This window comes from Ostrea edulis, chromosome 6 (genome assembly GCF_947568905.1).
Source record: "Ostrea edulis chromosome 6, xbOstEdul1.1, whole genome shotgun sequence".
Taxonomy (NCBI): Eukaryota; Metazoa; Mollusca; class Bivalvia; order Ostreida; family Ostreidae; genus Ostrea; species Ostrea edulis.
In genome coordinates, this window is record NC_079169.1 from 21,807,904 (window position 1) to 21,828,313 (window position 20,410).

General features: G+C 34.6%; 1 protein-coding gene across 8 annotated transcripts in view; it reads right to left on the reverse strand.

Annotated features, from left to right (window-relative positions):
* The window catches only part of LOC125683199 (deoxyribonuclease-1-like), a 42,225-nt gene that overhangs the window by 1,450 nt on the left and 20,365 nt on the right, over nt 1–20,410 (reverse strand). For 4 of the 8 annotated variants that reach the window (XM_048924066.2, XM_048924067.2, XM_048924068.2 and 1 more), the window contains 11 exons: nt 17,867–18,059; nt 17,557–17,651; nt 16,725–16,808; nt 16,105–16,205; nt 13,645–13,757; nt 12,656–12,810; nt 11,469–11,565; nt 11,037–11,088; nt 10,920–10,940; nt 10,344–10,428; nt 3,265–3,317 (listed from right to left, as the gene is read on the reverse strand). In XM_048924066.2, coding sequence (XP_048780023.1) covers nt 3,265–3,317; nt 10,344–10,428; nt 10,920–10,940; nt 11,037–11,088; nt 11,469–11,565; nt 12,656–12,810; nt 13,645–13,757; nt 16,105–16,205; nt 16,725–16,808; nt 17,557–17,651; nt 17,867–18,040 — 1,030 coding nt within the window. In that variant the 5' untranslated portion in view covers nt 18,041–18,059. The remainder of the gene's footprint in view (nt 1–3,264; nt 3,318–10,343; nt 10,429–10,919; nt 10,941–11,036; nt 11,089–11,468; nt 11,566–12,655; nt 12,811–13,644; nt 13,758–16,104; nt 16,206–16,724; nt 16,809–17,556; nt 17,652–17,866; nt 18,060–20,410) is intronic. The other 4 variants (XM_048924071.2, XM_056142085.1, XM_048924069.2 and 1 more) reach the window with 3 other exon arrangements.

Sequence of the window (20,410 nt, forward strand, 5' to 3'; positions counted from 1 at the left end):
TCTGTATATCAATATTACCCCATTTGTATAACGCCCCAGCCATGAGGTTCATGGTTTGAAAACAAACCTTTAATCCACATTGTGTGAGGATATGGCATGTCAAACGTTGCAATATTATACAAATCTTGATTAAGATTCGATAATCTGGATATTTATATGTGTAAATCTTGATTTATATTCAATAATCTTGATGTTTATATGTGTAAAACTTAATTTATATTCGATATTCAAGATTATCGAATATAAATCAAGATTTACACATATAAATACATGTATCAAGATTATCGAATAAAAATCAAGATTTTTGCAGAAAAATCGAGATATGTATGATATTGCAATGTTTTACAAACCATATGAGGATACTTCAGTCATAAAGTGTACATATATTTCATGAGGGTATGAACTTTGATGCTTCACCCCGGCATACTTCATGAAGCCCATTTTGAAAAGTATGCCGGCATGAAGCGTTGCAGATCATGCCCTCACGTATTTTCAAAAATGAAATTTATTTCTTACATTTACATTCTACTTTCATTTCTTTCTAAAATCTCGAACATTAAAATAGACGTACTATATTTATTTGTATTCATACACGCATTGTCCATACTCCCGTGGGAAAATATTATAGAGATGCAATAATATTGGAAATGTTAATTCAAAATATTGCAGAATTGCGGTTCCTTTAAGATAGTTCATTACACTAAAATTTTATTTAACGGCTTGTTAAAGCACCTCTTATGAAGTATCATTTCATCATCGAAAGGGTCATACAAGCTCTCAAGTATTTTATATGAATTGTTTGTGATTTATCACGGAAAGATATAAAAAGGTGCTTTGTTTGCAAATAAGATACTCTAGAGTATAAATTTTGATGTGATTTGATGCATGACACTAATATCTAAGAAAAGATGCCTAAATGACTCAGATAGACGTTCTAAGTTTTTAGATAAAAAAAATAAACATGTTAATTAGAAAAAAGGTCGACAGAGGATGCTTACTCCTCCTAGGCACCTGATCCCACCTCTGTTGTATCCAGGGATCAGTGTTCGCCCAACTATCTATTTTGTATTGCCTATAGGAGTTATAAGATTGATCACTGTTCGTTATATTCAACTTTCATCAGAGAAGTATATTTTAAAAAGAAATTGAAATGAAATGGTCAAAATTCAGAAATATTACGATTTTTAAAATTTTAACCAAGCCCGATCGGAATTCTAAAAAAGTAGTCATAGAGAACATTGTAATCAGAAAACTACATTCCCTTGATGGAAAAAGGTTTACAAATGAAATGAATTTATAAAAGAAACCAATTTCTTGATGAAAAGTGCATACAATTAGCAACAATATGATTATTTTAGTAAGATCAGGATCGGTTCCCTTTTCTCTCGTTTGAAAATATTGATTGTTTGAATTTGGTCATTTCCTTTCAATTTCTTTTTTAAATAGATTTCCTCGATATATCTCTTTTCTAACTGACATATTTTTGAAGATTTTATTCTTAGATTTAAAAGACATAAACAAATAACGTTTTCAATTTTTAGGTCACCTGAGTAAACTCAGGTGACCTATTGCAATTGACCTGCGTCTGTCGTCGTGCGCCGTCCGTTAACAACTTTTCCCCCAGAAACTACTAGGCCAATCTTGACCAAATTTAGTATGTGGCAATTGTAGGTGAAGGAGACCGGAAATTGTAAATTTCTCATTACCCTCCCCCCCCTAAAGGAGCCTTAATTTTGGGGTAAATACTGTAAATTTGATATATCTCTTTCAAATCTTCTTTACTCCTGGGCATCTACAGGTGTAGAAGAGAAAGTGAGTATATAGTAATGATGACCAAGGAAGCTTCTATCAAAATTGTAAATTTCATGATCCCTGGGGTAGGGGTTCTGACCCCAGGGCGGGGCCAAACTTACTATATAGTGTTTATGTGTAAAACACTTTAACATCTTCTTTAGTGCTGTTGATACTAAATTGAAACTAAATTGATATTTAGAAAGAGCAGGTAGTCCTTTACTAAAATTGTAAATTTGATGATCCCAGGGGTAGGAGTTGTGGTATCAGGGTGGAGCCAAAATGGTCAGTTATTAAATGTGTGAACAATAGAAATTTTTAACTTCTTCTTGATAACTATCATTTCCAATTCTTTTCAAAATTGGTATGAAACATCTTTGGAACAAGGGGGACATAAATTGTAAATTTCAGGATTCCTGCACCCCTGGGTCCCTATGGAAGGGGCAAAAACTGCTCAAAATTGATCAATTTTCAAAATTCTTTTTCTCAAGAACCGCATGTTTAAGAAAAACTAAACACAAAATGATGTAGCGTGGGAATGCCTCTATCAAAATTGTAAATTTCATAATCCCCGGGGTAGGGGTTCTGACTCCAGGGCGGGGCCAAACTTACTATATAGTGTTTTGTGTATAAAACTTTGATAATATCTCCTTTAGTGTTATTGAAACTAAATGGATGTTTAGAAAAAGCAGGTAGTCCTTTACCAAAATTGTAAATTTGATTATCCCAGGTGTAGGGGTTTTAGTATTAAGGTGGGACCAAACTTACATGTACATGTAGTATATAGTATTTATGTGTAAGTTTGCCGATATGAATAAAATTTAAATGCATACTTAGAATAGCAGAAAAGGATGTACCAAAAAAATGGTGTATTTCACAACCTAGGGTTTTGACTCTAGGATGGGTCCAAATTAGTCACATCTTTTAATGTTTTAATGTTAATACACCTATTTTATTATGTAAAGCCTATCATCAGTGTATGCACTTTTGAGGGTATTGAAGTTACAAGAACACATCTTGTTTTATACTGTTGCTGAACATTAGAATTTAGCTTAGATATTCAGAACAGGATATTTGTTCTAGATTTCATAGCCCTTGGGAGTAGTGACACTTTTTCACTAGTACTCAGGTGACCGATAAGGCATGTGGACCTCTTGTCATATTTTTTAAAAATTAGATTATATCCGAGTCTTTTAGGCATATTTTATGAGATATTCGTATCATGCACCAAATCACAGCGCAATTGGACTCTGTAATCTCTTGTTTGCAAACAATACACATTTTTTATCATTCTGGGAAAAATCATAATAAATCATAAAATAATTGAGAGCTTGTATCACTCTTTCGATGGTGAAATCATCCTTTATAAGAGATGTTTTAACGAGTCATTAAATAAAATTTTAGTGTAATGAGCTACCTTAAAGTTTTTTTTCTTCCCTATATATTACTATATCTGCATGTAAAATTCAATACCCATATTATTTCCCTGTCCTGATCCTCCGGCCCACGTTTGAATAAATTTAAATCTTCAATATATATGAAAGATAAAAAGTAAATCATTGTGATTTGGACCAGAAAGGTGAGCTAAATAACATGCAACTCTTGATGTCTTTGGATATATATCTTTGTCAAACGAAGAAATCAAGCTCGTGTATCACCACAGTTATATTTTAGAAGCAGACATCGTGTATTCTGAAAGCAACCTGGATATGATACAAGTCTTCAGTGTGAAAATTAGGAGAACTTGTGTCATAACATCGAACTGTAAACATGCATATTTCTTAGTGTTTTGAAAGTATTGCATTACAGCATAAGACAAGATACTGGCTTTTATTCACAGCAGTACTACTACACTCTAAAAATGGTGTTTAGATCCTAAACACAAAGTTAAACACATTTCTTGTGTACAGTTTTGAACGCGTTCTAAATCTAAACATGTTGAACACTTTTTTTTGTTTAGGTTTTGAACATGTTCAACCCAATGTGTTTAGGTTTTGAACATGTTTAAATCTCTTTGTGTTTAGGTTTGGAACATGTCTAACTAATTGTGTTTAGGTTTGGAACATGTTTAATTCTTTTTATGTTTAGGTGTAGAACATGTTTAACCCTTATTATGTTTAGGTTTTGAACATGTTTACCCTTATTGTGTTTAGGTTTTGAACACGTTTACCTCTTTTGTGTTTAGGTTTTGAACATGTTTAGTTCTCCTTGTATTTAGGTTTTGACTTTGTCCCAATTACAAAATGATTTGCTAACCTTCTATTTAAAACTCAATCCACAGCATTAAAGAGTCTTAAATAGTAGCTTTCTCTTCAATTATTGGAGAATAACATTGCAAAATCTAGCAAGAATATCCCTTGTATTACAAACTGTGTCTTTGGGATCCATGATGTTTCAAATTGAACAATGCGGGTAAAGTGATTTCCTACACACAAAGAACACAGGAAAACACTTATAAACAGATATATTCACAAATACACAGAACAACTTACAAGGGGTTAACAAATACAACTAGTTCTAATTGTAACGGGGACCGTTACAGATGTTCCCCAAACCTCCCCCAATTAAAAAGTGATGTCCTTGTGAATCTATAGGAAAAAATCATTTTATTTTAGCCTTTAATTACATGTAGTACATTCAATATGGTCATTTCAGTACCAAAAAATGAAAGAAAGCGTTGCACGTGCATACACGCGCACGCGTGTATGATTCCGAATTTTTGTTGATGTCGTTCAACAGGCATTTGTATCATATACCCACAGTATGAATTTCATAACGTTTCCACCAAATATAAGGAAGTTATTGCGATTTTAAAATCGTCCAATCAGAAATCAGCACACGTGCATGCACGTGCTGAGCAGTCATTCTAACCACAGCAATTTGTAAGGAGTACCAAGATACATCTAAACCCCTAATATCAATAGAATTTGATGAAAAACAAAAACGTTATCGTCCTTTAAAAATTGAACATTTAAAAAACGTTGCACGCGCATGCGCGTGTGCGTTGGCATTTTTTGTTACACCAACATATAGATACACATATTGTCTACGTATGTTGTGAATATCATCTCATTCGCTTCATAAATAAGATAGTTACAAACGTTTTAGCATTATCCAATCAAAATGAAGCGCACGTGCATGCGCGTGCAAATTGGTAATTTTGACCATGCAAATCAGTTAAGGGTCTCAATATCTACCTATGATATGAATTTCAAGCCATTTCAATGAACAACAAAAAAGTTAGACCGATTCCAAAGTTAGCGTACAAATTTTGTAATGCGCGTGCACGCGCATGCGTGCGCGTGCTGGCAACATAACTATTATTTTTCATATGTACAAATGATATACTATCATCCTATTTAGGTTTTATATCGCTTCCTTCAATATTCTGATTTTCCATTTTTTGTACCAAAATTGCAATGCACGTGCGCGCGCGTGCATGCACGTGCAAACAAAATGACTATCACTATGCACATCTACAAACGCTATACTATCATCCTGGAAAGTTTCATATCGATCCCTTTTGTGGTTTCTGAGAACACTACCGGACAAAAAAGTACCGGAGAAAAAGAATAATAATAATAATAATAACTAGTTCTAATTGTAACGGGGACCGTTACAGATGTTCCCCAAACCTCCCCCAATTAAAAAGTGATGTCCTTGTGAATCTATAGCAAAAAATCATTTTATTTTAGCCTTTAATTACATGTAGTACGTTCAATATGGTCATTTCAGTACCAAGAAATGAAAGAAAGCGTTGCACGTGCATACACGCGCACGCGTGTATGATTCCGAATTTTTGTTGATGTCCTTCAACAGGCATTTGTATCATATACCCACAGTATGAATTTCATAACGTTTCCAACAAATATAAGGAAGTTATAGCGATTTTAAAATCATCCAATCAGAAATCAGCACACGTGCATGCACGTGATGAGCAGTAATTCTAACCACAGCAATTTGTAAGGAGTACCAAGATACATCTAAACCCCTAATATCAATAGAATTTGAAGAAAAACAAAAACGTTATCGTCCTTTAAAAATTGAACATTTAAAAAACGTTGCACGCGCATGCGCGTGTGCGTTGGCATTTTTTGTTACACCAACATATAGATACACATATTGTCTACATATGCTGTGAATATCATCTCATTCGCTTCATAAATAAGATAGTTACAAACGTTTTAGCATTATCCAATCAAAATGAAGCGCACGTGCATGCGCGTGCAAATTGGTAATTTTGACTATGTAAATCAGTTAAGGGTCTCAATATCTACCTATGATATGAATTTCAAGCCATTTCAATGAACAACAAAAGAGTTAGACTGATTCCAAAGTTAGCGTACACATTTTGTAATGCGCGTGCATGCGTGCGCGTGCTGGCAAAATAACTATCATTTTTCATATGTACAAATGATATACTATCATCCTATTTAGGTTTTATATCGCTTCCTTCAATATTCTGATTTTCCATTTTTTGTACCAAAATTGCAATGCACGTGCGCGCGCGTGCATGCACGTGTAAACAAAATGACTATCACTATGCACATCTACAAACGCTATACTATCATCCTGGAAAGTTTCATATCGATCCCTTTTGTAGTTTCTGAGAACACTACCGGACAAAAAAGTACCGGAGAAAAAGAATAATAATAATAATAATAATAATAAGAAACAGAGTAAAAACAATATGTTCCCAAACTTTGTTTGGGGAACATAATAATAATAATAATAAGAAACAGAGTAAAAACAATATGTTCCCAAACTTTGTTTGGGGAACATAATAACTACACTTCTGTACTTTCTAAGACACGTCCGATTGCCTAGAGTTCGCGGGTAAGAGAGAGAGAAAATCACGTGCAGGCTCACAGGACTCCGAGCCCGACCAGAAATACTAAAAATCCACCCCCCAAAATCACTACACGGGTTTGGGCGGTTTTTCTCAAATTACATTGCAAGTCCAATAACTCTACTTCTATATTCTAATTGCCGAAACAACACAGTTGACATTTCCGCGATACATGTTAAAGACAAAACCATTAAAAATCACTTATGCACATATAAGAAGTAAACCATACATGGTTAAATATCATCCGGCAAGTACAACTTCAACAATTTTTTTGTCTTTGATATGCTAGTTTTCGCATAACAGGCACTGTCACATGTTGAATTAAAAAAAGGGGGGGGGGGCATCAATTGCAACTGATGTTCTCTTTCACAAGATTTAAATGAATTTTGTTCCAATGCAAAGTAAGAGTGATGCATTGGTTTAAATTAACACTAAAGGCACGTCTAATACCAGAGACAATGAATTACACTATTTTTTTAAATTCAATATGTATGTGTCCAGACCTGTTCAAGTTGAAATGGAATTCCAGATCAAAATTTTCTGGATACTCCTAAACTCTGCTCATTTCCAACAGGAAAGGGTTGAAGCCCATAGACGGCTCTTCTAATGGTTCCATCAATTTTGGATATCGACCTCGACAGTGTATACTTGCAATACGGCGTATGATGTACACTATGGTCACTATCGGGACCTGGTACACTATAGCAGTTTGAAGTATGGCAATTCTGACATGCAGTTTTTTCTGCAATTCGAATTTCATTTACATAAGACAGGAATATTCTACATGAAGACTGTAAAACTAATGTCAACAATGTTACTAAACTTATCATGTTCAAAACCTAAACGCATAGACGTTTAGGATTGTGTTTAGACGTTTAGGAATGTGTTTAGCAAGTGTTTAGCATGTTATTTTGTGTTTAGATACTGTATTTTTGCATAGCTAAACATGTTCTCAGTCTGAACATGTTTAGGGTAGAACATGTTTATTACACTTCGCGTTTAGGATATAAGCACAATCCTAAACACGTTTAGACCTAAACACGTTTAAAAAGTGTTCCAAACCTAAACATTGTTTTTAGAGTGTAGTATAAGCACATCAAATACCGGCGGGTTAGTTTCAAACGCCACGTGACCTTTGCCGTCAAGCCTTCAAGCACTAAGATGGCTGGTTACATTGCTGCTGGTAAAGTGCGAACCGTGAAATTACTTAAAGCTGTATGGTCCGAAATACAATATTTTTTTCCATCTCGTAAAAACGCTATTAAATCATTGTACGTATGTAGTTATGAGACTGAACGACATATCATAAATTATTTCACCTGTTTTAACCCAAATAATTTGATTTTAAATCGATGTTTATAAATAACCGCGTCACTGCCATTTCAAGTGACAGTCACGTGACCAGTTCAAACTTTCAGATCATCGGTGGTCTTATCTGTGTAAAGCTGTGTATTTTGTTATAACAGTGCCATACCATAAGTTTAATAGAAATAAAAATATCAAATACTTCTTAGTAATTTTTTTGTTTTACGCTCTTTCAGCCTTAAAACTAGACAGTTGCGTATGAGTTAATACATCATGTTGGGATTCCCCTGACGCGCGTGGGTCTATTTATAGACGTCTATTATGGGATGATTTATATATGTAGCCACTATATTTACTTTCTAAATAATATTCTCACTGTTTTCTATTACATGCAGATGTTTTCAAGCATATAATTAAGGGAAAGTTAATAACTTTATAAATTAATTAATCTGCTTTAAAGTAATTATGTAAAAAAAATAATACATGAACATCGGGTCATACAGCTTTAACGCGGTGAATAATTTAATCAATCGGCTTATTCAATACTAGAATCCACCAAAAGCCCCGCAAAATGTCAATAAAACAACAATCTAAGGCGAATGAATGCATATGGAGGGTTATTTTTATAATAATTCCTTCATCATTTCTGTTGGTATGTCATAAAATTCAAAACTGAAGAAATTATAAACTGTGAAATCTTTAAGCTGTATGGTCCGAAATACAATATTTTTTTCCATCTCGTAAAAACGCTATTAAGTCATTGCACGTATGTAGTTATGAGGCTGTACGACATATCATAAATTATTTCACCTGTTTTAATCAAAATTATTTGATTTTAATTCGATGTTTACAAATAACCGCGTCACTCTGCCATTTCAAGTGACAGTCACGTGACCAGTTCAAACTTTCAGATCATCGGTGGTCTTATCTGTGTAAAGTTGTGTATTTTGTTATAACAGTAGCGTACCATAAGTTTAATAGAAATAAAAATATCAAATATCTCTTAGTAATTCGTTGTTTTACGCTCTTTCAGCCTTAAAACTAAACAGTTGCGTATGAATTAATACATCATGTTGGGATTCCCCTGACGCGCGTGGGTATATTTATAGACGTCTATTATGGGATGATTTATATATGTAGCCACTATATTTACTTTCTAAATAATAGTCGCACTGTTTTCTTTTACATGCAGATGTTTTCAAGCATGTAATTAAGGGAAAGTTAATAACTTTATAAATTAATTAATCTGCTTTAAAGTAATTATGTACAAAAATAATACATGATAATCGGGTCATACAGCTTTAAACTATTGCAAACATACCAGTAAAAGGTATCACACCAGTAATTTATTTCACAATGTATTACTATAGAGGGAAAAGATCATTAAAAATTAGTTTGCAAAATCGATGCCAAATAACGCAGTTGAAAATATTCGATGTTACCTGTCTCGTCTGCCAACACCTGAAAAACAACACCCTACGCGGCATTTTCGAATAAAAAATTACCCCCAAACAAGACTAGCCTCAATCCACGGATCTTTCCAAGTGTGTACACAGCCGGAGTACACCTCAGGAATTAGCCTCAGCTACCAACATCAAATAGTTCCTTTGTATACACTTGATTATTTGTACAAATTACAAACAAAATTTCGGAATCAGGGGTACAAAAATTTAGAGAATAGAAAAAGAGGAAATGAGAAAAATCGCGTATGTAAAAAAAAATATTCTTTTAAATATATGAAACTACAATACAGGACTTTCGAGATACGGATCTGATCTTACTTTTATCGCGCATTGAACGTAATTTGTAGGGCACTTCACTTCCGAATTACAATAACAACTAAGTAAACAAGCATGGGATACTATCAAATACCTGTATTAAAATGATATCTTTGAAAGAAAGGAATCATTACAACCATTTTAATAAGAATGCTTTAGATGTAATTAAATGAGTTGGCGAGGGAAATAAATCTAGGGAATATCTTGAGGATATCGGTAAAACTTCACGCCTTGCATGCATTCAATGATACACTTCTAAATGCACCTTTCCCCTTTCATTTAATTTACTCCCAGGTACTAAGCCCCAGTAGTGACTTGGATCGTCATCGTAGGACTGCGCATAGCTCTTTACGGACCGTATTCTAACAAAACGCCATTTGTATCTTGTATCGATGTCAACTTTGCCCTACAATTGATTACTATCACGTGACCATGGTGTATAAACGTCAAATATAATTGGTCGTTCCGGCACATTCCGAAAGTTCCGTATTGACTAAGTTCAATTTGATTAAACAGTTACCGGTGTGATACCTTGAACAAGGCATTAACAGAAGCCAACAATTTCTCAAACTCGCACAAAACCAGCAGCGCACAGGAAGTAGAAATTTACAGTTGGTCACCTTAAAATTTTGGAAAGGAAAATCCCAGTTACCACCAGCCACGTCAAAAAGTAAGTCTGCTGAACATTTGCACAGTTATTTTCTACTAATAAAACCAAGAAATCTACTTTGATTTTTAATCAGTATTTCAAACCAATCTCACAGGAGAACATTTCTCTATCTCTCCTTGTAATAGAATTTATGTATATAAATATATACAGGATACGATTGAATTACTACGTACGTGTACACAAAATCAATGAATATGATATAGTTTACTGAACAAAATCATTCATGATTAAGGTCATAGGATACCTAAAATTAAGACATAAAATGCACCAATGAAAAGAAGTTTTTGAGGGACTTCAATTTTTGGGGGTAATGTTTTCAAGTAAAAATTTGAAAATAATGCAAAAATAAAGGTGCTTTCATAAGGAAATAATGTGGTAAATATGGATTTTAGAAATATTTCAATTTTTAAACAATTACAACTAGTTTTCTAAACTTCTATAACAATTTGTTTTGGTATCCTACGTCCTTAATATTTGCAGTCTATTAAACTATTGATTTAATACGCAGTACTTCAATATTTCTTACCAAAACCCAATGCTGGATTACCTAGTTTGGAAAATAAATCTTTTTGTGAAAATGTATTTGTTCGCGTGTATTGCATGAAGGTAACTCTTGTAATTCAGTTATAGTTTAGTTACTTACACTTTCCTCGAATTTCCATTTCTATAGGGTAGTGATCACTGACATCTGACGCCTGTTAATAAGTGTAAACAAGATTGTTATTAGCAAGGTTTGGATATGTCAATCAATGAGATCAAAATGCTCCTAAAATCAAGAGACTTCTAAAAACTTTAAGCAAAAACAAAATACGTGACAGTATTTTTAAGCATTGAATTTTGAGTAACGCTGATATTACCATAATGGTAATATTTAAGGCTCAATTGTAAAAAGGCTGATATATTTTACAACATTATATTCAGGCGTACAAAATGGAGGAGCTATGGATATTGCACTCCTCGGATGCAACTCTCAAATGACTGTATAATTTTCACAGCTAACTCTTATATATAAATAAATTAAAATGAAGAAAAATCAGCTTTTGAAAATGTTCACTTCGTAATAAAGTACATCTACCAGATCTGCGGGTAATTGATGCTCAACGTCATAGTAGAAAGTACGGACACTATTTGGAATAATGTGATCTAAGAAGGAGTTGCCCTTCACGATGAATCTGTACAAACAAGAAAAAACGACAAATTTTAAGTTTGGAAGATGAATAACACAATTCTAATGCAAAATGATCGAAGCACCAGACCACGCCCCTTTGTATTCTCGCCAGTAAAGTTAATGTTGGCGAAATGGATACAATACCTAGTGCTATACCTAGAGTACAATCGTTTTGTTTTGTCTTCAAATGATGAAAAGAATGTACTGTTATGATAACTACAGAATTTTAAATACATGTATAGGTGATAAATAGAGGAAAAAATTTACATCTTTCGAAATAATACCAGTATAAATCACCAATTTTAATTTTGTTAGTAAAAGTACAGAAAAGGGACGTTGCAACTACACAGTCCAGTGATCAGGTCCTGGTGCCTGTATTTTAAACACGCAGTCGTGCTTATTACACTAAATAAAACGGTTGTAGTTTGCTGGTGATGATTTATTCTCATAAACCAATGTACAAAAGGGTATTTTGAGAGACATATACAGGTACGAAGCAGATGTGGAAGACTATATGGTGTCTATTATTTCAAATTGACTTGGATATATCGAATCGACATGAATGAAAATGATTATGTTAATGGATAAAACATCATCACTGTAACTCTATGTCGAATTGAACGCCATAGTAAAATACTTTTTCTTCTTATGTACAGGCTTTTGAATAAATTCTGCCTCCTAAGAATATAAAAACAGGTCAGCTAACATAGGAGTAAAATTCGTGCCCATGGGAATTCCAGCAGACTGTTGGAAGACCTGATCACTAAAAGATTACGAAGATAATGTCAATGAGAAATAAAGATAAACATTTCTATGTATAATATATGATATTAATAATGTTGCAGGGGTGGGGGTGGAAATAGATATGAGAAATAAAGCCAGTTTGACATAGGGGGGCCCTTAAAAGATGGTAACATCTCGATAGATTGGGGGGATCAAATCCAGATAATTTCAAGGGTGTGTCCCAAGATAGTACGTGACCTATCTTTTAATTACCAAAAGACTGGGGTGCAATCCCAGTAACTACTCTAGATCCACCACTGTATTGTGTGAATGAAATACAGAAGAAGGGGCGTAACAACAGCGCATCTTACCTATCGTAAGCACAGTCAGTACCACTAACTGTGGTATCCTCAGCGTCTTTTATCAGCCACGTATAGGACGTGTCCTTGCGAATGGAGAGTGTTGTCATCTTAGATTGACTTAAATAAGAACAGTCTGCATTCAAGTCTCCGGCAATTAGGATATTCTGTAAAGTTATTAGTTCTGTAAAGTTATTATGTAAAGTTATTAGAATATTCTGAAAATTTATTAAGATATTCTGTAAAATTATTATGGTATTCTGTAAAGTTATTAGTTATGTAAAGTTATTAAGGTATTATGTAAAGTTAATTCTGTAAAGTTATTAGTTCTGTAACATTATCAGGATATTCAATAAAGTTATTGGGATATTCTGTAAAGTTATTAGTTATGTAAAGTTATTAAGGTATTATGTAAATTTAATTCTGAAAAGTTATTAGTTCTGTAACATTATCAGGATATTCAGTAAAGTTATTAGGATAGTCTGTAAAGTAATTAGGATATTCTGTAAAGTTATTAGTTATGTAAAGTTATTAAGGTATTATGTAAAGTCATTAGTTCTGTAACGTTATCAGGATATTCTGTAAAGTTATTGGGATATTCTGTAAAATTATTAGGATATTTTGTAAAGTTATTAGTTATGTAAAGTTATTAGTTCTGTAAAGTTATTAAGGTATTATGTAAAGTTATTAGTTCTGTAAAGTTATTTGTTCTGTAACGTTATCAGGATATTCTGTAAAGTTATTAGGATATTCTGTAAAGTTATTAGTTCTGTATTGTTATTATGATATTATGTAAAGTTATTAGTTCTGTATTGTTATTATGATATTTTGTAAAGTTATTGGGATATTTGGAACACATGCTACATTAGGTGTTACTTTTCCCATCCAAATAAGAGGCTGCAGCTCTTAAAAGTCGCAAAAAAGTTTTTTTTAAAATAAAAAACCAACACATTGGAGGAATTAATACTCTAGATCCGCCAATGAAATCTAATACTACTTACGGGTGTATTAAACTCTTTCTCTACTGCGGCATAGACGACATCTAAAGCATTGATTTCTTTAAAGGCGTCCTCTGGACTCGTGTGTAGCCCAATGATTCCAAATTCATGCATTTCTATACAGTGGGGAAAAAAAGATGTACAAGTATCTGAATTATTGTAATATCATGTTAAATTAATGCTCTGGGTCTCACACTGTTAAACTATTAAGACTAATCCATTTTTTGATTCCAGAGTCCTTGCTAATGTTTAATACGTATGTAGTTTTTATTCACATCTCTGTCAGTTTGAAAACCTACAAACCTAAAACATCGCAGTGAATTCTCGTCTTAGAGAAAACCTACAAACCTAATATATCGGAGTGAAATTCACGTCTCGGTGAAAACCTACAAACCTAATACATCGGGAAGAAATTCTCATCTCAGTGAAAACCTACCAACCTAATACATCGGTGTGAAATTCTCATCTCAGTGAAAACCTACAACCTAATACATCGGTGTGAAATTCACGTCTCGGTGAAAACCTACAAACCTAGTATATCGGAGTGAAATTCTTGTCTCATAGAAAACCTACAAACCTAAAACATCGGAGTGAATTCTCGTCTTAGAGAAAACCTACAAACCTAATACATCGGGATGAAATTCTCAATCGCAGTGAAAACCTACAAACCTAATACATATGTACATCGGGATCTGAAAACCTACCAAGTAATATATCGGAGTGAAATTCACGTCTCAGTAAATACCTAATACATCGGAGTGAAATTCACGTCTCAGTAAATACCTAATACATCGGAGTGAAATTCACGTCTCAGTGAAAACCTATAAACCTAATGTATCAGAGTGAAATTCACGTCTCAGTGTCAGTTTCAAAACCTACAAACCTAATACATCGGAGTGAAATTCTCATCTCAGTGAAAACCTACCAAGTTGATATATCGGAGTGAATTCACGTCTCATTAAAACATTTTTTTTTTATGCAATCCTTTGTCTTTTTAGGCTTTTATATAAGAGAAAGTCCACTTGTAGTGAAAAGGTTACCTGTTGGTGTCCAATAAGTTGACAATTGCTGTCCATTATTTTTAAGAATGGACAGATACTGTTCATTCTTAAAAATAATGGACAGTAATTGTTAACTTATTGGACAGTGCCAGGTAACCCCAATAACTTAGTATAGGCGTTTACAGGTAGGCTGAAAACAAGAGAAAGACAATACGTTTGTCAAAGGGATACAAATTTACTTTTAAATTCCCTACAAGTAAGAATCAACACACATATTGGAAAAATCACTGAAAGACTTAAAACGATATTTCCCCTTAGTAGTATTCTCTGCTTCAACTTTAAGATTCACATTTTTTTAAAAATTCCATTGGCCATTATTAAGGCATATTTCCATCCTGTATTTGAATTTCGCTGCACATTCCAAAAAATTTTCACAACACTTTTTTGTGTTTTCTTTATAAGCATATCCTAATTCTGAATTATTATTTTCGCTTTCATGAATATTGTCATTTCACGAGATGAGCGTATTGAGTTCTTTTGGCTGAAGTTAATTATTTCCTCATCCAAATATTCGAAAACATAATGCTTTTCAAATCCAAATTTGGCTCCATAACTTTCTCACCTTCCATATCCAGAATATAACACTCATTAAGATAACATTTGCAGTACGTACTTTCATTAAAATCCTCAAATTTTGATTGTGCAATGAAAATGCTCTCCCCATCAGAGGAAGACATGTTGATATGGCTCAGTACTATAGGGTGAGTGAATATAAAACCTGCAGTACAAGACTACTTACCTAACACTGTCCAATAAGTGAACAAAAGAAACGGACTTCTACGCAAGACTGGTTATATTGTCAGACTATTCAAAAATAGCTTTATTCATAATTATCATTGTCAATGGGTTTACCTGAGACTGTCCATTTATAGAACAAAAAAATGTAATGTTTTAAGTAGGATATAAGCCTCAAACTGTCCATTCTGTGAGAGAAAGAACTGATCTCGGCCCTACGGGCCTCGATCAGTTCTTTCTCTCACAGAATGGACAGTTTTTTGGCTTATATCCTTTACGTAAATACCTAATACATCGGAGAGGAGAGGAATTCACGTCTCAGTGTCAGTTTCAAAACCTACAAACCTAATTTATCGGAGTGAAATTCTCGTCTCAGTGAAAACCTACAAACCTAATACATCGGAGTGAAATTCACGTCTCAGAGAAAACCTACAAACCTAATACATCGGGATGAAATTCACGTCTCAATGAAAACCTACAAACCTAATACATCGGGGTGAAATTCGCGTATCAAAGAAAACCTAATACATCGGAGTGAAATTCACGTCTCAGTGAAAACCTACAAACCTAACACATCGGAGTGAAATTCACGTCTCAGTGAAAACCTACAAACCTAATACATCGGAGTGAAATTCACGTCTCAGTGTCAGTTTTAAAACCTACAAACCTAATACATCGGAGTGAAATTTGACAGCATAGGGAGGCCGCTGAAAAATATCGAAGGGATCTGCATACTGATATACATCCACTTTATTGACGAATTTCTCTCTGAAAAATAAACAATTTATACAGATAAAGACTTTAGAAGCATTACATGCGATACACAAACTATAGCTTTATTCAACACCTGACGAGGAGATCTACTTATTAAGTAAAGTATCTTTTTTCAATCAATAAAGCAAATATAAAATCCCATTATATAGACACAACGCTACATGTATACACACACATGTACATTTCACTCTAATACTTCTCCAATGGGAGGTCTGGAGTTCAAATCTGATAACATTGGTCGCCATACACCGAACATGGGCATTAGACTAAAACGATCAAACAAACAACAAACAAACAAAATTATTTATTCTCAAATAAATACAAGACCACATGTCATCTTCAGTTTGTATAGTAAACTAATATTCCTTGTAGGAATTTGATTACAAAGAAATCTAAAAATGAATTTGTATTTTAAAGAATAACCTATAAAGTAAAAAACCCACACTTTTTATGGAGCGTAGGAAGGGTGAAAGTATCTATTATTTAGTGTACTTAAAACACATAGTATATTACCTGTATAAAAATGCATATTGCTCTTTGCTGCTAGTTCTCCCAAGACGCTCGCTGACAACGAGACTGAATGGTTCGTTTGTCCGTCTGAAACAGCAGGCAACAATGATGTAAAACACTCTCACCGAGAAAATGGTCATCATCTTCATATACATGCCCAATTACTTTCGTAGAGAGGGATAGAAGAATATATAAATATTTTTTTTAGAGAGAGAGAGAGAGGACACTCTCAATCAATCAGTTAAAGAAACATTTAAATCGTATCTAAAATATAATATTTACATTCCGATGTGTTTTATGTATAGAGTATGCTCAGTGTACCAAAGCATTAATCACTTTTACACCACGCGACAAACCCGAGATAGCTTTACTACTATTCCAACCGTGGCTGTTGATTTATTGACTCACAGTCGTGGAAAATTGTACGAAATTTTTTATAGTTCCAAACATTAGGGACAAATATAATGTAAATTAAATCAAGCTTTGGGTGATCCTACCATTGTGCAATAACACAAAACGGGTGTATATAGACAATGTATTTATCTCCACACACTTGTGGTGCAATTGGATCTTTCATAAGGCAAAAAATGGAAGCAAGCAAAAGCAAGGCATTTTTGTGTCAAAGAAATCGATAAAAGCAAAGGAAAATTATTTGAAATCGAAAGATGAAAGCAGATACACATATATATAATGTTTACACTATATACATGTAATACCCGCTAATCGCACCAGCCTTCGGCCTAGACATTCCGTACATTTTTGAATTACAAGGTAAATATATCTCGGACCTAGGTCAGTCATGTAAACATCTGGAAAACATAAAACTCTGACGTACGTGGAGTTGTTCGCTTCATCTACCAGTCTGTAAATGTAAGTTTCAGAGGAGTCCCGAATCTCTTGAACCAAAACGATATCATATCGTGAAAGAATCTGAAAAACCAAAACAATAAAACCCATTTACATGAACGCAGCATTTTCTATTTGATTACATCAGGCGATACAAAAATGTTTATAGTTACAAGTTTCAATTAGGATATGCCATATGAATAATGAAATACAAGTTACGTGAGCATTCCCAACATATTTATATATATACTGGATTCGTTTTATACGTTTAACCTAGATTCTATAACAAAGCCTCATACCTTAATTAGTTCCTGGACCACGCCGGGTTTGTTAAATTTAGTCTCCCCAAAGATTTGGATATTGAAAGCTCCAATTCTGATTGGCGGTCGGTCCTTAAGATCGTCTAGTTCCGAGAGAGACCCCTCCACAGCCAGCAGGCCAAAGTAAAGCACCACACAAGTTATTCTCCACATACCCCTGTCTCTCACGGATCTAAATGAAGGATTTAAAGGTCATTGCGCATTTCCCCAGGTGCAATCGCTGGCCCATTACTTGTCCCACATATTTACTTTTCATCTGTTTATAGTTTACACATTCCTGATATTGATGAAGCATTGATTTTTTTTAATGAAAAAGCACGAAGCATGAAACTCTTGCTGAATCATTTTAGTATAATTTTACTGAAACACGTAATGTTAGAATTTCAACCCCTATATATCCTATATGTATATGCACGCGCGCGCATACAGCATTGAGTGCACTGATTGCGTTAGTTTATTATTCTACTGGAGCATAACCATTCAAGCCTTATGAGCCGACCATGGCTCGAAGAGGATAGGTAGGTAGGTAGGGAGTATAACCGGATACCCTCTCATCATTATATCTGGACAAATTTTCTCTATAACGGTTAAATTTGTTAGTTGCAAACTTAGTATAAATAACAAATAACTAATAAAGAAGAGGACACGTGCTGTCGCGGGTCTAAATTTGCAGCCCTCCACCGGCAAGTAGATACCAACATCCTCTCATTAATTCAGAAGGTCCCATGTCTCTATGCTGCCACGGGCTCTCATCCGCAAACGATTGGTTGAATATTATTTAACGTCCCTTTCAAGAATTTTGAACTCATATGGAGATGTCACCAAAACGCAAGATCGTAAATACCGAGTTAGCAGAACTCTCTTGTAAAGAAGTCCGGAAAAGCGTGTCGACCTCGGGCATTTTTTGTTTATTCAAACATGGCATCGGAAGACGATTTAACCTGTGCTTTCCACAATTAAAAGTATTTTTAAATGAAAGGTGTGTAAAAACGTCTGGATACAGGAAAAATGAACTCCTGAATTTAGCTCGTTAAGCTATGTTTCGACGCAAGCTCTTATCAGCTTTGGGAATTTCCTGGCTGACAGCAGTGGGGAAAAATCCACCACATTTCCATTAAAATCTATCATTTGTGGATATTTCTGGGTATTATGTTTCTTTCTTGAATCATTACTACAGTCTACTGCAATGCAATGATAGTGCACCATTGTTAAAATCAGGTGACTCGATCACGACAAAAGTTGCGAGACTTTGAAAGGGGAAAGTAAAATTTAAAACCAAGACGGAAAAAGTAGTCGCGATCTTGCGTATTACCGGTGATTTTTACCCAAATCTCATTACCACAAACTGTTGCTTGGCATTTTATTGTAACGAAGTCCATTTGGTTAAGTGGTACTGATCAAAATGGCCGCTGTGATAAACTTGTCGAGAAGAGTCATTCGCTTCTCACCGCTGCGTCTCGTGTTCGATGCCCGTGATCGGCATCGGTCGTATGCATGAGAGAGGGCATGTCCAGGTGGTCGCCCGCTCGGACACTTCACGTTCTACACATAATTCAGACCTACAAGTGTATGCTTAGCTTAGGGCTGTAGCAGTGTAGGTTCTTTAACGTAATCGTTTATTAAATGTAAATGTTTTGCCGATCAGGTCAGCTACGGTCATCGGCTTTTACACATACAGACAACGTCATTGGATTTTTAATGAAATGTAAGATGATAGATGCGTGACGCCACGATCTTCGTTTTGACGTCATGATATAAACTGAAGCAGTGGCAGATCTAAACTAGAAGTAACAGTTCGTCAGTTGAACGATGAGTTTAGCATACGCACACATGACGATGATTAATTGATTGTATATTGTTTAACGTCCCTCGCGAGAATTTTTCACTCATGTGGAGACGTCATCAAGATCGGTGAAGGACGAGTTTAGCATACGCACACATGATGATGATTAATTGATTATATATTGTTTAACGTCCCTCTCAAGAATTTTTCACTCATATGGAGACGTCACCATTGCCGTTGTTCAAGAGCTGTAAAATTTAGACCTACGCTCGGTGCATACGGCCTTTGAGCAGGGAGTGATTTGAATTTCATCGCTTTCAAACTCGACAACTACGCAAAAATATTTCATTTAACGCATTTAGGCCTAATTATATTGGGCCGATTTGCAAACTACGTTGAGCGCCACAAAATTTGAGCCTATGCTCGGCACTTGCTGCCTTTGAGCAGGGAGGGATCATCCGAAGGACCGCCCCATTTAGTCGCCTCTTACGATAAGCAAAGGGGTACTGAGGATCTATTCTAACCCAGATCCCCATAGTGATCGTGCACATTTATAAATAACCGTGCACTATGCAAAAATAGCATGGGATCAGGTACCTAGGAGGAGTAAGCATCCCCTGTCGACCGGTCACACCCGCCGTGAGCCCTACATCCTGATCAGGTAAACGGAGTTAACCGCAGTCAAAATCAGTGTGCCAAGAACGGCTTAACAATCGGTATGAAACACGTCAGACAGCATT